Below are 22,138 nucleotides of genomic sequence, written 5' to 3' on the forward strand. Positions count from 1 at the left end.
CCAATTTGAACTGTATTTATTTTTCCCAATTTGAACTGTATTTATTTTTCCCAATTTGAACTGTATTTATTTTTCCCAATTTGAACTGTATTTGTTTTCCCCCTCGTGGTGATTTTCTTGAGTCAATATGAGAGTACCCCTAATCATTTTTTAAAGAAAAAAAGCACTGAGTTATACCATAAAATTATATATCAATGGAAAGATAATGTAATGAAGAATGTAATGCAAGAACTTTTATGAAGGATTATTTATTACAACAGCAGTCATAAAGAAGGAACATGAAACACACAGAAAAAAATGAGATATATAGGTTAAATTGCCGTGTTGGCACTTTGCGATAAATAAGTGGGTTTTGGGTTGCAGTTTCAGCACTCGATCTCGAAAAGGTTCGCCATCACTGTTCTAGGCAAACGTTGCTACATATCTTATCAGTCACCTCCATCAATATCCTTTGTGTTGGAGGAACCCTGCCCAAACGCTTCCCCAACAGGTTTCAGCCTACCTGCTCCTGTGCTCAGGGGGTTATTATGACGGCAGCAGTTTCCCAGAATGCATGATATTTTGGAAGTTAGTTATAGTGGTACCTCGGGTTACAGGTGCTTTGTGTTACAGACTCCGTTAACCCAGAAATAGTACCTCGGGTTAAGAATTTTGCTTCAGGATGAGAACAGAAATCACACAGTAGTGGCACGGCGGCAGCGGGAGGCCCCATTAGCTAAAGTGGTGCTTCAGGTTAAGAACAGTTTCAGGTTAAGAATGGACCTCCAGAACAAATTAAGTTCGTAACCCGTGGTACCACTGTATACAGAATAAAGCATTTACAAACTGTTTTAAACAGTATTTCATTCATTCATATATATATACATGTATATGGATGGATGGATGGATGTATGTATACACAATTTCCTTAGTTAAAAAAGCTTGATTAATTGTTTCCAGTTAAGATAGAAAGTATCCCCATCCTGCTGAGCTGCTTGTTACATTGGTGCAGTGAGTTATCTTAATCTTAGAAACCAGAGGTATTGCCTACTATTATGCTGAAGTGACCTCTAGGGGCGCTATGGCACAACAATTTTGACAGCAGATGTTTCGACAGCTTGCCCCTTTAAATTTAAAGCTCTGCCGGACGTGAGCCTTTATTGACGAGTTCTAACGGTATGTGCTATGTGCCGTTATGCTTTGGAAGACATATAGATACATTTATGGGCATGCATCTGTGGATTAAATGAAGTGGGGGTCAGCACTCAAGCCCACACTCACGTACCAGTGTCATCATTCTGGCATGCCAGAGGCACAATCAAAGCTGAGGGACACATTTCAACTAGACGAAAGCACCCAGGGAGGGTGCACTGCAGGGCTGGGGAGAGGTATGGCCTTGGGGGAAGAGGGCGTGGCCTGAGTTCCTCACTCCTGACTTAGATCCTTAGCTGGAAGAAGGTGACATAGTTAAAATATCTTTGTCTGTTTTCACACCCCTTCGTGGTAGAAAGCTACTGAGGCCATAAAGAAGCTGGCAGAGAACGAGACGTTGGTCAGACCTGATGGGGTTGGCAGGGCACTTCCCCAGGGGAGCTGTTCCTTGCTGTTCATGCTGCACATCAATAGGAAAGCTTTTATGGCAGCGTCTCTTTGCCGAGCCTCATGCAGAATAATATTAATAATAATATTATTATTTATAATAAAATTATTATTATTATTATTAGAATTTATAGTCCGCCCTATAGCCAGAGGCCTCTACTATCCTTTTATTGGAAGGGTGGTGGGATGTTTTGATCAAGCCTTTAGTAGTGCAAAAGCAAAGGATTGGCTTAGATATGGAGAAAGGAAGAAGATGGTAGAATAAACTAAACTAAATAAAGATAAAAGAATTGAAAATCTGAGAGAGATTAAGAAGAATTTCCAGAAATTTTATAAAGACTTATAAAAGAAAAAATAGTGGATTACCTGGAACAGAACAAATTACAGAAGATTCCGAATGACAAAAAGGAACAACTGAATTCTTTAATAATGAATATTGAAGTACAAACAGCTATAAAACAAGTGAAGAGTGGGAAAGCACCAGGCCCAGATTGACTTACGGCAACATATTACAAAAAAATGAGTGAACAACTGACATTACCCTTAAGAGAAGTAATGAAAGGAAAGATTCCAATGACATGGAAGGATGCATACATAACATTGTTTCCAAAGCAAGATACGTATTTACTTAAAGTAAAAAATTATAGACCAATATTGCTGTTAAATAATGATTATAAGCTATTTGCTAGTATCTTAGCAAATAGGTTAAAATAAATTTTGACGGAGGTGATACACGAGGATCAAGCAGGCTTTCTTCCTGGTCGACAGATGAAAGATAATGTAAGAAATATAATTGATATAGTGGAATATCTGGAGACCAGGATTGATAAGCAATCTGCTTTAATGTTTATTGATGCCAAAAAAGCGTTTGATAATATCTCTTGGTATTTTATGAAGAAAAATTTGGAATGAATGGACATGAGGCAGTCTTTCCTTAGAGGAATAGAAGCTGTATATTCAGAACAGAAGGCAAAATTAATAGTTAATAATGTTTTAACTGAAAATTTTGAAATAACAAAAGGAACAAGACAGGGATGCCCGTTGTCACCCTTATTATTTATAACGGTCCTAGAGGTCCTGACAAAGAATTTAAAAGTGATTAAAAGTGTAAAAGGAATTAGAGTTTGTTCCAAAGAATATAAATTAAAAGCCTTTTACTGATGACCTTGTATATTAACATTAGAAGAACCCTTATCCAGTGTACCAGAAGCACTGGAGAGGATGGAAGAATTTGGGCAATTAGCTGGTTTTAGACTTAACAAAGCCAAAACAAAAATGTTAGTTTAAAATTTAGATAGAGATAAGATAGAAGAGTTGCAACACAAGATTGAAATATCAATTGTTAAAAAGGTGAAATATTTGGGAATATGGTTAACTGCAACAAATATTAATTTGTATAAGAAAAATTACATACCTGTTTGGAATGGAGAGAAGAGAGATTTAGAAGTGTGGGGAAGAATATCGGCCGTAAAGATGAATGTGTTACCTAAAATGTTGTTTTTATTTCAAATAATCAGCGGGGTAGGACAATTCAGGGAGTGGCAAAAAATATTATCAAAGTTTATCTGGCAAGGGAAGAAACAAAGAACTAAATATAAATTACTTACAGATATAAAGGAAAGAGGTGGATTCTCATTGCCAGACTTGAAGATATATTATGAAGTGTCCTGCCTATGCTAGTTGAGAGATTGGATATTATTACAGTGGTGCCCCGCAAGACGAATGCCTCGCAAAACGAAAAACGTGCAAGACGAAAGGGTTTTTCTGTTTTTGCGTCGCTTCGCTAGACGATTTTCCCTATAGGCTTGCTTCGCAAGACGAAACGTCTTGCGAGTTCTTGCGAGTTTGTTTCCTTTTTTGTTAAAGCCGCTAAGCCATTAATAGCCGCTAAGCCGTTAATAGCCGCTAAGCCACTAATAGCCGCTAAGCCGTTAATAGCCGCTAAGCCGCTAATAGCCGCTACGCCGCTAATAGCCGTGCTTCGCAAGACGAAAAAACCGCAAGACGAAGAGACTCGCGGAACGGATTAATTTCGTCTTGCGAGGCACCACTGTATAGAATACAGATTTGTTAGATTTAGAACGATATGATAACAGATATGGTTGGCATGCTTGTTTATGGTATGATAAAGTTAAAGTGCATAGAGGATTCCTGAAGCACATGATAAGAAAATCAATTTATGAGGTATGGAATAGATATAAAAGCTTGTTGGAATGGAACAAATTCCTTGGTAGCTCTCAAAGTAGAAGCAATATCAGTAAAGAGATTAAATATGAAAGGAAAGTGAGCCACATACAGAGATTTATTGATAGAAGTAGACAATAAGCTAAAATTAAAAACATTAGATGAAATAAAAGATTTAACGACAGATTGGTTGCAATATCACCAGGTAAATGATGTGTTTAATGAGGATAAAAAGAATATGGGCTTTGAAACGATAAAATCCAAGCTAGAAACAGAGTTGCTGGATGATTGTCGAAAATGTATAAATTATTATTAGAATGGCATACTAAAAATGAAGAAGTTAAAGGTGGTTATGATACAATGGGCTAAAGATTTTGGTTATATAGTGGTACCTCGGGTTAAGAACTTAATTCATTCTGGAGGTCCGTTCTTAACCTGAAACTGTTCTTAACCTGAAGCACCACTTTAGCTAATAGGGCCTCCTGCTGCCACCGCCGCGCGATTTCGGTTCTCATCCTGAAGCAAAGTTCTTAACCCGAGGTACTATTTCTGGGTTAGCGGAGTCTGTAACCTGAAGCATCTGTAACCTGAAGTCTGTAACACGAGGTACCACTGTATTCAATTAGAATCATGGGAAAGGTTATGGAATGAAGGAATTAAATTTACTGCCTGTAGTGCATTAAAAGGTAATGTGTTGAAAATGATGTATAGATGGTATTTGACACCAACTAAGCTTTCTAAAATGTATAAAACAAAAAAAAAGGAATGTTGGAAATGTAAGGAAAAGGAAGGGAATTTCTGTCATATGTGGTGGACATGTAGTAAGGTGAAAGATTTCTGGGAAATGTATATAAAGAGTTAAAGAAAATGTATAGAAATACATTTGTTAAAAAATCAGAAGCATTCTTATAGGGTACAGTAGGCAAGGAAATTCCAAAAAAGATCAAAAATTGTTTATGTATGCAACAACGGCAGCAAGGACTCTTTTAGCCCCAAAATGGAAACAACAAGAAATACCAACGTTAGAAGAGTGGCAGATGAAGATGATGGAATATGCAGAATTGGCAAAGCTGACTGGGAAAATCCGAAACCAGTGTTATCAAGCTTTCCAAAAAGACTGGAGTAAATTTATACAATATTTGAAGGACCATTGTAAACAATTAACAACACTAGTAGGGTTGATATAAAAAGACTTGTAATGACAATGATTATTACCTTTTTATATTTATTTAAAATTTCTGATAATTAGAATAAGTGAAATGTAAATAGGAAGAGGTACAAATGCTATGTCTCAGAAATGAATTATGAAAACCATGAGGCGGGAGGGAGGGAAGTCGATTAGCTGATATGAGCAAATAGTAAGGATAATAAATAAGGATGTATTTAAATATTATGAAATGGAAACTTAATAAAATATTACAAAAGGAAAATAACCTAAATGGGGCACCAAAAAGTTGTTATATCCAAGTGGTGATGGTTGGTGTCCATTTGGGATTGGTAGGGCAGGAGGCAGGGAGCCCAAGATAGGTGGTGCCAGAGAGCCAAGGACTGGCAGAGCCATTCTAGTTTTAGTCTAGCCCCATTTGGAGGCCACCACGTTAGGGAAGGAAGGCTGGGCTTACGTCTTGTCCACATCTGTTTGTTTTCTTCTTTTTGTGACGTTTCTTATAACTTTCTCTTCTCTTTCTCATTCCACATGCTGTCATTTTGTGGGTAGGAGTGATTGACAGAGGTAATTCTTTGTATCTAGTAGTTTTTATTTTTCTTAAAAGAAAACTCTTGGTGAACAGGAGTCCCAAGAAAAAAGGGGGGGTTGCTGAGAACACGCTCTGTGTGGGGGATTTTTTGGTCTCTCAGCACCACCAGTCTTCTGCCAAAATTAAGAGGTTTCATACAAGGAACCTACGTCTGATAGCTCCGAACTGGGAGTGTTGCTTTTCCACCAAGCATATGCTTTGTGTCTGGCTCCATTGAGCATCCAGTTGCGCTATGTCTTCCTGTCACTTAGAAGCATTTCCCCTTTGATTTATCTAGTGAGAGAGGATTAGTTTCTAGGGGATTTCCAAGAGAGACTGTCAGGCCTGCCTTAAATGAGAGGGAAAAGAGATCTGCACCACTCTCTCCTCCAGAGTATTATTTTATTCTATTTTATTCAGTTCTATTCTATTCCATTCATCACCTCTGTATCTTGATTAATCAGACTGGAGCATCTGTAGCCCAAAAGTTAAATGATTTGGGGACCAATGGGGAGCCAGAGAACAACCTCCTGGTTTCCATTTAATTATTATTTTTTTGTCCAAAGAGATGGAGAGAGGCAGGGGAACAGAACTCAAATGTTTCTGGTGAATTGCCAGTGACAGGATCTTCCTCCTTCACTTCTCACCATTTCCCGTCTTCTAATATTGGTGTGGCGAGGAAGGGGGGGGGCACCCAAGCCCTTCCTACTTCTGCTTTGCTTTAGAACTTTTCTGCATCTGATATAAAGGAGCTCCAATGAGCAACTCTTCCCCCTCCCCCAGCAATAACTTTCAGGTGTACAAAGTGGGAGAGGCTAGGATGGTCCCAGGTTGGCCATCCCTGGTGTAGTTGTCGCTAGATTTAGTTTTCATTAGGAAAACTTTTTCCAGTGCAGAAAGGGTTTTTTCCGGTAAGTGGTAAGTTCTACAAAAGACATCCGCCTCCCAAAAATCCTTATCTTTTTGGCACTGTTTCACCCTTCCTAGCAGCTCTGGTTTGGTTTTGTTTTATAAAAGATGGTTCTTGCTGGCTACTTTATTCAGCGTATCAAAAACCACAGAGTTGGCACAGTGACATCAGCCAACAGGTTTGCAGCACCATTTCAAAGCCAAATCTCAGTGACGACAGTGCTTTCTAACCCGTACGCTGAATGGGTAAACCTTTCCATCACACCAAAACAGTTGACCACACAATGAGGGGAGTGAAAAATCTTGATGAAATGTGTCCATTCATTTTGTCTCTGCCTTAGAGAGAGGACTGAGGGACCCCAGCAGGTTTCTTTGTTTCTGCCTTTAATTTAATTTAATTTAATTTAATTTAATTTAATTTAATTTAAATTTTAAAAGAAATAACCCGATGTATCTTACACAAGGGAATCGGTCCCAAGAGACCTTTAGAGGGGCATTGTTCTCTGCTTCTGCTTATTGATTCGTTTGCTAGGCACACTTTGGCCCAGTAGCTGAATGAACAACAGCAACTCTCCCTGTTCGCAAAACTGGAAACTGACCAGCATGTCATGCATTGCAGAAGCTTTTCTGTACCCACCTGAGCAGGGGATGCAAACTACGTGACAGGAGCAGGGCCCAAAGGGAGCCAGTTCCTGACTTTATTTTGGGTGCTGGATTCTCATTTTTTGGCACTTAGCACTCCTAAGACTGCTGTGGAGGTTTGGCTGCAGAACAGGGGCTGCCAGCCAGAGAACACCCTGGCCCTCAGGTCTCCACACTCTCTTGTCTTTGCTAAATAGCTCCCACCTGTTGCCCCATTGCTAAAACTGCCATGAGAAATGACTGCAGGTCGAAAAGGCTTTTAGATATTTTTAGAAGTGCTTCCTCCCTGCCCGCCCCCTGCCCACTTGTGAAAGAGCAGCACAAACCAGGTTGACGGGATTACTGAATAACAAATGGAAGGGCCATTTCTGACGCTTTTCCAGGCAACGTCTGTCATCTGGGTTTCATTTGTCAAGCCTTGAGTGCTCAGGGCTCAGGAACAAAAAACACAGTGGTTGGATAAGCTGAGCTGAAGCACTCACTAAGCCCCCAGGGGACAGAAGCTCTGTACATGTGGATTTGTTCCAGTTGCAGAACTGGACTTAAAACTCAGCTGGTGCAGAGGAAAGTGGACCCTTCTTTTCTGCCTCAATGGGTTCACTCCTGGGAGTGACAACTCCAGTTTTCTTGAGGGGGTGCTGTGTTTTCCCAGCTACTAGTTAGAGGGCCAGAAAAGATCCAGTCCACCCCCTTGTGAATCGCCCAGCATTATATAGTAAATCTGGCATCCCCTGTCAGCATGGTATGGAACATAAGCGCTTAGAAGGAGGAGCATTCTTTGCAAAAGATGCCCCTCAAGAGTTGCATCAGTAATAAGATTTTTTCCTTTCTAAATTTCACATGAAGCAGCAATGCGAACACACACACACACACACACACACACACACACACACACACATGAAATGCACAGGGGGTCTCCTTCCTGTTTTTTCCCTTACAAGTGAAACTGAGTGTATGGGGAAGGGTTTTGTAATTTAGAGACTGAGCATCTGCTTTGCATGCAGGAATGCCTCAGGTTTTCCAGGTAGGGCTGCAAATGTCCCCTGCCCTAAAACCCTGGAGAACTGCTGGTGGTGGTCAGAAAATACTGATCTAGATGTACCCAATGGTCTGACTCGCTATAAGGCAGCTTCCTATGCAGCGGCGGAGCAAGCCGATTGAGCGCCTGGGGTGGCGCGTGTGCCCTGCGCCCAGGGGTGGGGCCAGCTGACCGCAGGGTGGGGCAAGCCAGGGCAGGATGCTCCGTGGGGCCTCTGAGGAGTCTGCCTGCCTCCTCCCACTCAGCTGCTCTACAGCTGGGGGGGGAGGCAGCGGGCGGACCATTTCGGGCAGTATAGAGCCTGTGGGCGCCCAAGCCATCACGTCACTCCCAGGAGAGAGGCATGGCTCGGGCACATGACAGGCCCGTGGTGAGTGCCGCCCAGCATTTTGTCACCCCCCTCAGTGGTGACACCTCGGGAGTTCCAACCCCACCGCACCCTGCTTCCTCCGCCCCTAAATCTGCTGTGCTAGCTGGGAGCCAGATTTCATGATCCTAGGGAACAAGGCCAGGATCTACCCTGCAAGCTATCATTTGTTGGAAGATTGAGGACAGATAAAATAAATTTCCTATTTCTTTATGCAACATATAGTTAAACTATAGAATATGCTTTAAAAGAGGATTGGACAGATTCATGGAGGAAAAGGCTATCAATGGCTACTAGGCATGATGGCATGTCTGGCCTCCCATCAGAGGCATTACATTGTTGAGAATCATAAGTGGGGAAAGTTGCTGTCGTGCTCAGGTGCTGCTTGTGGGCTTCTCATTAAAGCATCTAGACCAGGGGTCAGCAACTTTTTCAGCAGGAGGCTGGACCACCGTCCCTCAGACCTTGTGGGGGGTCCGACTATATTTTTTGGGGGGGAATGAACAAATTCCTATGCCCCACCCAGAGATGCATTTTAAATAAAAACACACATTCTACTCATGTGAAAACACCAGGCAGGCCCCACAAGTAACCCAGAGGTGCATTTTAAATAAAAGACACATTCTACTCATGTAAAAACACGCTGATTCCCGGACCGTCTGCTGGCCAGATTGAGAAGGCGACTGGGCCAGATCCAGTCCCTGGGCCTTAGTTTGCCTACCCCTGATCTAGACATCTATGGTTGGCCACTGTGAGAACAGGATGCTGAACTAGATGGGTCATTGGCCTGATCCACCAGGGCTCTTATGTTCTTATGTCCAGTGGCTCTCCAGAGTGGAGTCTCTCCCATCCTCTTAGCTGCATGCATCACATATGCTCTCTACCTATGAACTCCATATTAAATGTGTTTGGGAGTGGGGAGTGGGGAGAGGGGTTATTGGTTTGTTCTTGTTTTTGTTATGTATTTTGTGTTTCTATATTGTATTTTTATGCTGCGAACCACCTTGAGATCTATAGATGAAGAGCGGAATACAAATAATAAAAAAGTAAACAAACTATAACCCTTCCCTTAATATATCTGATGTTGGGAGATAAATAGTGTTCCCCAAAGGGGTGTGTGGCTGTAGATGCTGCAATTCCACCTCCCAACTGCTCAAACTATCCTTTGTGTAACAAACCTGAGATGAACCACTTAGCAAGCCCCTTTCCTCTTTCTCATATATCTGGGGGAAGGGTCATAGCTCAGTGATATAGCATCTGTCTTGCATGTAGAAAGTCCCAGGTTCAATCCCTGCTGGCATCCCCAGATATAGGGTTAACAGAGATGCCTGCTTGAAATCCTGGAAAACCGCTGCCATTCAGTGCAGACAGTACTGAGCTAGATGGACCATTGGGGTAACTCAGTATAATAGAGCTTCCTATGTTCCTTTCTCTCCCTTGACTATTACATTTGTTTTGTTTCATAGATTGCTTTTAATATTGTTTAAGACCTGGAGTTCTAAAACAGTCTGCCAGAGAAGCTTGGGTTCTTTGGGGAAACTTCACAGTGTCGCTGATGAAAAATATCTGTAACAGAGAGCAAATTTCTCCAGATTGTATCAGCTTGCCAGGCATGCAAGGGGTGATGGTGGTTGAGTGTATTCTGGGTGCACTAGGTTCACACATGGGGGTATTCAGATGTCATAGGCTGCCCCTCTAACAGCATGGATGCTCTGAAATATGTCCCAGAATCCTCTGTAGACTCATCAGTGCCTCGTGATTCTGTTAGGGTAGAATGTTTCAAACTCTTTGCACTTCATTAGTTTAGGTGGAGGGGATTTTATCTCAGCTGGGTTTTTGGTGTTCTTTCTCAATATAAAAGGTAGCCTTGACTTCTCTTTAGAACATGAATTCGGTGTTCCGGACAATCCTGGACTTGACATACCCAATCACTTCCATGTTCTCCGGAGCCTCCTTCAATAATGGAGTCTGTAACATCTTCAAAGACAAGCAGATCGAAGTAAGTGATGTGTGCTGCAAGCATGGCAAATGGTGGTGGCCAACCAGAGTGCGAACAGAAGACTGCAACAGGCTTACGAGGTTGGGTTGGCATCTCCCAGTAAGCTATTGTACAAGGGAAGGAGCCATCGCTCGGTGGTAGTGCATCAGCTTTGCATTCCAGGTTTAATCCCCAATGGCATCTCCAGGTAGGACTGAAAGAGACCCCTTCTCTGAAACCTCGGAGAGCTGCTGCTAGTCAGGGTAAACAATACTGAGCTAGATGAACGAATAGACTGACTTAGCATAAGACAACCAACCTCTGATTAATCCAGTTCACTTTCCAACCAGTCTTGGGAGTTGAGTGCTGTTCTGACCCGCAAGCCTGTGCGGGTGGTTTGATGCAGGGATACCAAAGAAGGATGCCAAAATGGCCAGTTCTGGTGCTTTATTAAAGAAGGGTGGAAATTTACAAAGCAGCCTGTAAAGCCCCACTGCTGTTTCATACACGGGTCGGTCACTGCAGCAGTGAAATGCCAACTTGACTTGTCTGCAAAGTGCTAATATGTTAAGCATTACTTATACAAAAGACAGAATATGTCAGTTTAGCCAGAATCTTCCATCATTCCACCTGCTGATGTAGGCAAATGTGGCAAGTTTCCAAGTCTCACATCTAGCTCCCTAGGCCACGAACCAAGCTTCCGAAGCCCACAGATAAGCATGTCATCAAAGCAAGCCAATTAGTGTTTATCAAAGCAAGTAATGTGAGCTAATCCTTGCAACAACTACCAGTTATTTTCAGGATTATCCTGACTACCAGTATGGTGTTTGCAGGGCTTCTGGAACATTTTCACCTTTGATTCTACACAGATGACACTAGTGAAAAAGCCCACCACTGTGGCAATAACCATCCCGCCTGTGATGGAAGTTGTAGGCCCAACAGCATCTATGGACCTGATGTTGGATAAGTTTGTTTTAGAACCACAGAACCAAGTGGCTGCTTTAGCCTCTTTCAAGAACACAATATGATAGCAACACATCTTTCAGGCACTGCAGCTGATCCCCTCTCTGAGCTGCCCCCCCCCAATATTTTATAATTTATTTATTTATTTGTTTGTTATTGCATTTATATCCCATCTTCTCCAAGGAGCTCAAGATGGCACACATGTTTCTTCCCCTCCTCATTAAATCCCCAGAACAACCCTGAGGAGTAGGTTAGACTGAGAGGGAGTGACCGGGCCAAGGTCACTCAGTGAACTTCATGGCTGAGTGGGAATTTGGACCCTGGTTTCCCAGGCCCTGGTCCAGCACTCTAGCCAATATGCCACACTTATCATCATCATCATCATCATCATCATCATCATCATCCATTCCCTCTTTAACTTTTTACCCAAGAAAGCCCTGTTTTGCCCCTGCCTTTAGAAGCTTTCCCTACCAAACAAGCAACACTCATCAGCGTGTTGCAGACCAGTCATTGTTTCCATGGGGGTGGGGGGTGGGGGGAAGAGATGAAACTTGAGCCCTTGTTAAACTTAAGGGTTTAACCCACTTTATGTTGGAGTTGTTGCCTTTGCAGCAAGCTGGGTAGTAAGCAAACTACACTTTGTGTTGTTATCAGTGTAAGCACATGCAACTCAGATGTGTGTGCAGGGATGGGGAGGAGACACACCACTTCTGCCTTACGGTTGCTGATGTGCCCTGCAGCAGCATCTGTGGTGTTTGAAACATGCCCACAGATAGTATCCTCCATTTCCACCTTTTTTTTTTTTTTTTTTTTGCTGCTACAGATTATGTAGCCACTGCCAGTGCTTAATCAGCCCAGCTTTGAATTTCTTGATCCTCTCTATAGCTGTAAGGAAGAATCCTTATAATATGTTGGTGTGTGGTCTTGGAAGAGGGCTAAAGTTCATCATGCAGGGATGGATTTAAGTTGTTCCAACCCAGATTGTGCCTCTGTGTGCGCACTAATCCAGCTCTGTACTGATGTTCCTTTATATATGTCCTCCCCCTCCCCCTGCCCCAGTTGGCACTTGCTTAAGGAGATTTTGAGCAGTCAGCATGCACATTCCCAATGCTTCTCCATCCAAGTTTATTTCAGGATCACATTTTAAGTCCATCTCCTCTTGTCAAGGATGCTTTCCTGTGGCTTCCAGTTCTCAGTTGTTTATCTCTTGCAAAGATAAATGTTGCTTCTCAGAGTCCCATTCAGAAATGCCAGCAAATGTCAAGAGGATTGCTTTAATAATCCTCCCTCTATTTCTGTTTCTGTTGTTTATGTGTGAGTACCAAAGTGAACATAGCCGGAACTGCTCCACCCATGTGCAAGAGGGGAAGGCTCAGCAAGGGCCCAAGATTCACAGATACAACAAAATCTGGTGGGTGGGTTGGGGACAAAAAAACAGTAACCCAATGAGGCCTAAGTGTGCTCTGCGGCTACAGAATGCTGACTGACAGAAGGGTGGTGGAAAACATGGGGGATGGAATAGAGCATCCTAGAGGAGATCATAGTTGGCTGCTGGAGCCCTCGGCAGGAACGCTCCACACTGTTTTTTGGTAGGCACACATTTCCCCAATAGAATTAAAACTGGAGGTGTGTTTTTTATACTTGGAAATAGTTTACAAGTGTAGAAGAAGCAACTACCAACACTCAAAGGGCATGCTATTTTTCTGCATGACTCTCTAACCTAGGTGTGCCTCCAGATTGGAAGGCATACACAGGCATCCTGAAGAGACCGTGTCATGCTTGTCACTTTCATTAATGATGTTGATGCTTGAGGCGGGGGTGAGGAAATGAGTTTATTTGCTGGATCTCCCCACTGGAAGTGTTTAGTCAGTTCTACCCAGTCCCAAAAATATGTAGGAGCAATTTGACTTTGGCAAAAGCTGATTGGCCTGCCCTGCTTCCTGCGACTCATGCAGAGGTCTAACCAACAGATTCCTGTGTGGTTGGGTCTATCTGCCGCTTCGGGTTTTAAAATATTTTTTAATACTAATTTATTTCTCATGGTGCGCTCACACACACAGTTTGGGAATTGGCGTTTTAAAACAAGTTGTTTTCTGTGCTGTAGGATCTTTGGATTCCTTACTTCATCATCACAACAGATATCACTGCCTCAGCAATGAGAGTCCACACAGATGGTAAGTATATCTGTGAAGGGCTCACAGTGCTTGTCTCATTTAAAGCAGCTGAAGCCCTTGGACCACTTTCCCACTATACTTACAGCATAGGTTTGAAGTTCCCACAGATGCATTCGAGGGCTGGGTCTCAGGCTATGTTGGCTATGTTCTCTCTCCACTATCAGAGGCAGTGCATCTCTGGTTGCCAGTTGCCAGGAATCACAAGTGGGGAGAGCTGCTGTTGCACTCAAAAAGCGGGCCTGGTTGGGTTAGAGAGCAGCAGTTTGGCTGCTGCTGCTTTTCCTTCAGAGAAGATGGATCCTTTCTCTGACTTCCCCCCTGCCAGGCTGCCTGTGGCGGTACATCCGGGCCAGCATGTCACTTTCCGGCTACTTGCCCCCCCTCTGCGATCCAAAAGACGGGCATCTCCTGATGGACGGCGGCTACATCAACAACCTCCCAGGTACTGATGTAACTGCAACCTATTTTCTGCTTATTTGCAGCTGGATCCTACTTCTAGCCCCAACTCCTGAATTTATTGGGGGGGGTTGCAACTCGCAGAGACATAAATTCAAATTTTGAGACTTACATATGGTGGGAAGAGAAGATCAAACTGTACAGAGGCTCTAATTGCATCCTTTTTTAAAGCTGTCTGGTTCAGTGTGTGGGCTGTGTGTCCCTGCTGATCCCCAACACCCCAAATATTTGCGATAGGTGTCCCCATTAACCTTCACCCACTCCCAGTCTTTTCAGAAACAAGTTTGCAGCCAGGACATGAGAGCAGGTTCCTGAATGAGATTGAAGGCTCTGAGTAAGGAGCACAGCTGCACACAAAACACACACACACAAGTTGAGTGTGGTACCTGTGCCCCTCCAGCCCAAGGATTCTTCCTTGCCCAGTTCTCTGACTCAGAGGACTCCCATCACAGAAGCCTCAGTACAACCAGAGTTTCCCATGGGCACCAGCTTGGCCACTGTGAGAACAGGATGCTGGACTGAATGGGCTCTTTTTGTGTTCAGAGTCTTCCCCATGCCATCTGACTGGAGCAGGATAGGCCCCCTTTACCCTCAAAAGGCACCTTTCAACGAAGGCAGGGTTTGCAGCTGGGACTGAACTGCTGCTCCTTTATAAGGCTCATTCTAAGGTCGGCTATTGCTGATGTATTCAAAACCCTATGAAAGAAGGTTAGCCAGAGGAAAAACTGTGTGTTTATGTGAGAGATTGGCTCTAGATCATTTAGTGAACTTTATGATTGAGTTGGGATTCAAATGCAGGGTCCCCTTGTTCCTATTCCAACACTCAACCCAGCCATCACCAACACACCAGTCATTGTTGGTCTACAACTCCCACCAATGCCAGGTAGTACAGCCAATGGTCAGGGGTTGATGGGAGTTGTAGTCCAATAACATATGGAGGGCTACTGAAGTTCCCAATCTCTCCCTATGGGCTCCCTCTTTTTCCCTGTTTTATCATCACAACAAACCTTGTGGGGTGGGTTAGGCAGAGTGATTGTCCCAATGGTGCATGCTATGAGCTTCATGTGTCCAAGTGAAGATTTGAACCCAGGTCTCTGCATTACCAGTCTGACACTTTCACCAGCCCTCAACTTTGTTGTGGTTAAGAGGAATAAATAGCAATGCTGAGTGCTCTTGAAACATGCCAGTATGGAAGCATCTAAAATTAATACTTTTTTTTTTAGTGTTTCCTCCTTTTTATATAAAACCCGATTCCCACCCCCCTCCAATAAAGGGAGCAGGGAAAGGGAGGTGAAGGAAGTGAGGGTACAAGTAGGCTTATCCAAATGTCTCCTGACCGCTCACAGTGATGTTCCAGGTACAACATACCCTGGTAGCCTTTAAACCCTGCTGAGCATCTTTTCCACCAAGTGGAATCGAAAATGACATACCTGTCACGATTTTGTGGGCCTCTTTCACTTTGCTGTTCCTCTTGTCTTTTCACCCTCGCCTCCCTGAGGGATACTGAGTCACTGTTCTCTGCAAAGGGCCTTTTCTTTCTCCCGTCAGGAGGAGAAATGCTTTTTCATGTTTGGGTTTAGAAGTGAATTACTGGAACAAAGAAGGCCTATAAATTACCCTAATTCTGCTGAGAGGGAAAGAATCTTCTGAGAGCATTTTGGAAGGTAATATTGCCCTCCTTGGAGCAGTGCCCACAAATGTCCAGCGTGGATGATGTGTGGCAAAGACCCTGCCAGGAATAATGAACTCATGCCAAGCAGTAGGCTGCCCAGCAAGCAGAGTAGAAGGTGTTCTAGGAAGGGGGCAGGGGATGATAGGGGGCAGGGGATGATTCTTTGTTTTTGTCACCTTGACAGCGGATGTTGCTAGGTCTATGGGGGCAAAGGTGGTCATTGCCATTGATGTGGGGAGCAGGGATGAGACAAACCTCACCAATTATGGCGACGCACTCTCTGGCTGGTGGCTGCTGTGGAAGCGGTGGAACCCCTTGGTGGAGAAAGTGAAGGTATGCCTAGGATAGAATTGCCCCTAAATAGCTGCTAGCCCAATCATCTGTGGCAATTTGTGGTTGATTCCAGGGGATCAGGCAAAGGTTTGGTGGGGGAGGGGTTAGTGTTATACCTGGTAAAGGTTTTTAACAGCCCGAAAGAGAACTATGCCTTTTAATTTTCCTAACACCGATTTGGGCTGGTTGTTATTATTTCTTTCTGAGCTAGTGACCATTTGTGATAACATATTTGCAAGGCTGCATTAGAGTTCACAATGACCCTTCAAAGCTTTGATTGCACAGATGGAAAATAAGGCCATACGTGCTGTTTTCCTCCACACCATGCCATGATGAGGCCAGACAGACATGGTTGTAACCTGTGTATGTTGTGCCATGGCACTAAATATCTGACAGAGTAGCCATGTCTTCACCACCCACCCACACAAGCCAGTTTCAAACCTGCTTTAAATGTCATGGCTCCATGCCTAGAGTTGCAGTCCTCTGAGAATTACTTTCATTAAAGGGATTAAGGCTCTACCATGACAAATCCTGTGTAGATAAACTGCAACACCCATCATCCACACTAGGTATAGCCAGGAATGACTGGTTGTTGTTTGGCAACATCTGGAGGGCTGATATTCTCCATGCCTGATTTATAGCACACTCACAAAACAAATTCCCAGGGTTTGGGGCCTGGGAGGTTATAGAAGTTAGAATTTCGGTCAGCCAAGATGGGTGGTGCTGCTCATTCTCTTGTGGGAGCTTAATGATACTTGACATTTTTGGCAGGTGCTGAACATGGCCGAGATCCAGACCCGGCTTGCCTACGTGTGCTGTGTCCGGCAGCTGGAGATGGTCAAGAGCAGCGAATACTGCGAATACATCCGGCCACCCATCGATCGCTATGGCACCTTGGACTTCGGGAAGTTTGATGAAATCTGTGTGCGTTGGGGTCAGAGGAAGCTAAGGCAGTGGGGGAGAGGGGTGCCTTCTTGGCTTGGCGGCCTCAAATTACTTGCTTGTCACAAGATTTTTTCCCCCTTGTATGTCATGCCTTTTTAGATTATTAGCCTGATGAGAGGGAATGCCCCCACTTTTTATTTTAAAGTGATCTTTAAAGTAACCCCAAGGATCAGGATTATAATTCTTTAAATAGATTAATCCAATAAAACCAGTCTTTAGCTGAAAAAAAATTACAGTGAGAAACTTGTCAGCAACTAGTTATAAAAAATGGAGCTATTTTGAATTCATCAAAGAGCCATCAGCAAGCATTGGAGCCACTCCACATGTCCCAGCCCCATGCAAAAGACACAGGCAAAAGGGGCTTATAGCAACAGGATTGTGAGTGAGAGTCTTTGCAACAGAGACCTTTCTTCTTAACATAGTTCAGCAACACATTTCAGAAGAGCCATGAGGCGAATGGGTTCCATTTCTGTCCTCTTGGGCTACCGCAGGAAACCAGCTCAGCTATAGTGGCTGATGGTTTCCTTCCTTCCTTCCTTCCTTCCTTCCTTCCTTCCTTCCTTCCAGGAGGTGGGCTATCAGCACGGGAGAACAGTATTTAATGTCTGGTGCAGGAGTGGTGTCCTGGACAAGATGCTGAAGGACAGACAGGAACTCTGCAAATCCAAGCTTCCAGGAGTGAGTATCCCAGTGGCTCTTCCTAACGTCCTTTTTCAAATTATTGCTCTCCTAACATGATTGCTTCACAAAGTTCATAGTGGTTTTATGGCAGAGGGTTTGTTTGTTTTTAAATATGCCTCTTGGGTCCTCTGGAGAGAAGATCCTGGATTGCAATGGTGACTGGCACCCCTTGAGAGTGGTAGTGTGGAAGGCAGGGAGACCAACAGTAGGTGGAGCCAGCCACTGATTGGCTGTAAGTAAGAAGGCAGGCAGGTGAGGGCTGATTGTGGTTGGTGGGGCAATGCCCCATTCACTTTAACAGACCAGTTCCAACTGCTGGACCATGTCACTAATTGCCATAAGAGTCTGTGCTGAACCAACGCACTAACACATCCCCGACTTACAAAGCCAGTGTGGTGTAGTGGTGTTAGAGTGTGAGGCTAGGACCTGGGAGACCTGGGTTCAAATCCCCACTCGTCCATAAAGGTCACTGTGTGACCTTGGGACTGTCATTGCCTCCCAGCCTAAGCCACCTCCCAGGGTTGTTGTGGGAATTAAATGAGGAAGGGGAGAATTCCTTAGAGAAAAAAGGTGGGACATAAAAGGAGTAAGTAAGTAAATAAATAAATAAATAAATGTTATCACAGTCATCTAATTGCAAGCTACCTTCTGACATGGTCCTGTTTTGAAAAGCAGGCAGAGATTCAGAGTAAACAAACAAATAAATTCTTCTTTGTGTATTCTGCACTATCTCCAGAGGCTTACAGCAAGTAGCAATAGATTGTGTTTAGAATGATGGGTGGGGTGGGGTGGAGATCTCATTTTAAAACTGAGTTTTTAAAATACAAAAGATAAACACCTCACCCTTCTCTTGATTTAGCTGCAAGTCTTCCCTGCAGAACTCAGGGCTCTGAATCTCCATAGGGAGCTGCACGCTTGAGAGGCTGCTGTTGAGAGCATCTGGCTTTACGCACCTCCGTTAATTGAACATGGTGCACAGGAGGTGCTGTGAAGAGAGAGCTTTCATTCGATCTCGTTCAGTCATGGTAGGATAAAGTGGACAGGAAAAGAGGCTGATGCCCCAAGTGATCTAATTTTCTCTGTGGGTTAGAGTAGCCTAGGGTCACATTGAAAGCACATGGCTTCCCCCCAAAGAATCATGAGCTGTAGTTTACTCCCCACAGAACTACAGTTCCCAACACCCTTAAGCTTCAGTTTGCAGGATTCTTTGGGGAAAGCAATGTGCTTTAAATGTATGGTGCATATTTGCACCATATCTCAGTGAGGCTTGAATGTCTTGTGGATTCCCCACTCTTCCACCCCGTCTCTTCATAGCTGCTTCTGGGTTTAGGGAACATAATTATTTAAGTGATTGCAGCATCTCCTGTGTGCTTCCCTCTCTGCTGGTTGTGACTCATCCAGTTGCTAGGGGTCTCCTGCAGGCTCAGCCTCCTGCCACCCCTTTGACTGTTAAGAGCAGGCCCCAGACAGAGTGCTATGGAAATGAAATGGAGACCTGGAAAGTCACTCAATATACATCTAGCTACACACACCAGCTGGGACATGGGGGCTGCCTTGCACCCCATGTGGCAGCTGGTTCCATTGGCTGTGTGTTGTAGGGCATGGCATAATTAATGCTAAAAATAAGTTCCATGCCCAATCAGATTTTTACCCCAAGAAATGCTTAATTTTATAACATATTAAGCACATTGAGCAACTCTGTAAAATTTATCTTACGTTGCATAATTTATTCTGAATAGTTGATGGAGGGAGGGGCAAGGCCTTAGAGCCCTAGTCACTAGGAATCTCTTTGAGCTACCCTTTGGCTTCTGAAATGCCTCACGTGTTTCCAAGCTTATCTTCACAGCCATGAGATCTAGAAAGTTGCTCCTTTTTTAAAAAGGAGATGTTAGAACCTGCTGCGCTGGGTTCTCAGGAAGATGAGAATCTGCTTTCAATCTCCCATGTCTTCTACATCAAAGAAGTAAAAATGCCATGACTTCTTCAGAATTGCTGAATAACACAGCCCTGGATGCAGTGCATGAATGTTGACAATCCAATATGAATTTAGTGACAACTCAAACCTAGATATGTAAAATATATCCTCCTCCCCCGCACCCTTCATGCTTGTTTTCAATTTTTTTACATGTGCAAGCGAATGCCGTTGACTGTCAGCATTCTCCGGCATCCCTCTGAGTTCTTGACAGTGAACAATGTGCCCTGGATTGGAGCGTTGAGTCACCACATTTTGAATGTCCGCTGTAATACGGAGATAACATATCTCATTAAAGGACCTGCCCTTTGTAGCAGGGGATTGATCTTACTGCCTCGTGGCTCAGTTCAATAGCTCTTAGCCAGCCAGCGGAGTGGCCTCTGTAACTATTTTTAAGATTTAGTGACTCTTGGGCTGGCAGCCTTTAATTAATGCTCCTACAACCAGATGTTCCCTTCCTCCGCTGCAGGGCATCTGATCCTGGCCCTCCGGCATTGCCGTGGCTCTGTGTGGCTTGGCTCAAGCGCTCCCTCTTCCAGTCTCCTAGATAGGGGCAGAGGAGCAGCTTGGTCAGGAGTACAGCCTTCACCCAACCTGGTGCCCTCCAGATGTTTCAGCTCGCAACTCCTATCCCTTGTGCCTTGCACCCGAAGCATCCTAGTGAGCTCGTAGCAGATGGCATTTTTCATGCATCACTTTCAGTCTCCTAGCCCCTGCACTGCCCCAGCCCTCCCTGTTAGGCTTCATTTTCCAGCATGAGGTTGAACATGCTATTATAATTGCCGGGGGGGGGGGGGGGAATATATTAATATGAGGCCTTCCCCCAGGTGCCTCCTCTGAGGGAGGTTCGGAGGGTTTATCATCTTATTTTCATTTCTTGCCTTTATATCAAACCTTCTTCTCCAAGGCGCTCAAGGTGTCATCCAGCGTTCTCCGCTCTCTTCATTTAATCCCCACAACAACCCTGTGAGGTGGGTGCAGCTGAGAGGCGGTGACTGCCTCAAGGTCATACTCGGTGAGCTTCATGACAGAGTGGGAACCCTGGTCTCCCAAGTCCTAGTCCAGCTGCACCATCACTGACTCTCACACTGGGTTGCAACAAGGGGAACGGCCTTTTCAGTTGTGGCTCCCCTGCCTGTAGAACACTCTCCCCAGGGAGGTCAGTGTGGCGCTTTCACAAACACCTTTTTTGGCTCCAGGTGAAACTTCTCATCTCACAAGCTCTTGGCACATCATAATACTTTGCTGCCTGTTGATTCTGTTGTTTTTGCTGCTGCTTTATCAGCTTCAGGCTTTCTTCGGGTTATTTTTATTTTTTATTTTATTGTAATGCAGTACTCTTTCCTTGCAATCTTATGTCATGCTTTCTGCTTTTAAAATTCTGAAAGCCGCTTGGAGGCTCTTCACGTGCGTCAAGCAACTAATAAATTGAATTAATAACAATAAAGAACGTAATGGATGAAGACACCCTTGGCGGTAGCAGCATGAACAAGTGTCAGCAGGAAGAGGGTGGCTGCACTCAGGTGTCCCTTGGGAGCTTCCTCTTTGGGGCATCTGGTTGGCCACTGTGAGAACAGGATGCTTGATGAGATGGGCCACTGGCCTGACCCAGACCCAGAAGCCAGGCTCTTCTTAAGCATCCATCTCTTCTCTTCCAGGTGGTGACCTGTCCCACAACTTCTTTCACAGACCTGGCGGAAATTGTCTCCCGAATTGAGCCAGTCAAGGCTGTCATAGTGGATGGTGAGTTGCGGGTGGGGATCACGGCTGCCCCAAAAACCAAAACTCCAGTTCCTTTCTTTGTTGTGTTTGTTGCTCAAGGATCCCCAGGAAATCTGTTCATGTTTTTAGGGGAGGGTTGAGGCACGTGGGCGATGCCCATCCACGTAGCCCTTGGGTTCCTGCTTTTCCTGCTGTCCCCTCCCCCAGAGGTGACCCAGCCATTTTGCCGCCTGAGATGAAACAGGAATTGCCACCTCCTGGCCCACTAAACTGCACCCCACTTCCACCGCCAGCCCTTGCCAAGCTCAGTGGGAGCCAGGGTGCGCCTCAAAGTGTTGCGATTCATTTGGCGCTGAAGACAAGTGGCAGTGCCACACACTGGAACACCTTCCTCTTGGTGGCAGTGGAAGCAGTTGGGCAGGCAGAGGGCTGCCTCTTGCACTTCCATCACCTGAGGCAGGTGCTTCACCCCACATCATGGGGAAACCAGCTGTGCCTTCCCCCACCTCTGGGCTGAATGAGTCTCTCCCGCTTACCTGCCTTCTGTTCAGATGAGTCCGACTATCAGACGGAGTATGAGGAGGAAGTTCTCGGCAGCCACAAGGACGACTATGTCAATTTCCTGAGCAACCACACTGAAGACGACTCCGACTCCGTAAGAGCTCCCCTGGGCCCTACTGGTTTGGCCACTGTCTTCCCATAATGCAGTGGAGCCAATACAAGAGGGAGGTGGAGCTTATTTTGCCAAAAGGGGTCTTAGACATCATTGTGTGACTAGAAGGCTTCC

General features: G+C 44.6%; 1 protein-coding gene across 9 annotated transcripts in view; it reads left to right on the forward strand.

Moving 5' to 3' along the window:
- The window catches only part of PNPLA7 (patatin like domain 7, lysophospholipase), a 114,982-nt gene that overhangs the window by 90,701 nt on the left and 2,143 nt on the right, over window positions 1–22,138 (forward strand). For all 9 annotated transcript variants that reach the window (XM_083596937.1, XM_083596933.1, XM_083596934.1 and 6 more), the window contains 8 exons: window positions 10,338–10,454; window positions 13,501–13,570; window positions 13,896–14,012; window positions 15,883–16,031; window positions 16,803–16,955; window positions 17,544–17,654; window positions 21,288–21,372; window positions 21,903–22,006. In XM_083596937.1, coding sequence (XP_083453063.1) covers window positions 10,338–10,454; window positions 13,501–13,570; window positions 13,896–14,012; window positions 15,883–16,031; window positions 16,803–16,955; window positions 17,544–17,654; window positions 21,288–21,372; window positions 21,903–22,006 — 906 coding nt within the window. The remainder of the gene's footprint in view (window positions 1–10,337; window positions 10,455–13,500; window positions 13,571–13,895; window positions 14,013–15,882; window positions 16,032–16,802; window positions 16,956–17,543; window positions 17,655–21,287; window positions 21,373–21,902; window positions 22,007–22,138) is intronic.

The sequence above is a fragment of the Podarcis filfolensis genome, assembly GCF_964270895.1.
Source record: "Podarcis filfolensis genome assembly, chromosome: Z".
In the NCBI taxonomy this organism is placed as follows: Eukaryota; Metazoa; Chordata; class Lepidosauria; order Squamata; family Lacertidae; genus Podarcis; species Podarcis filfolensis.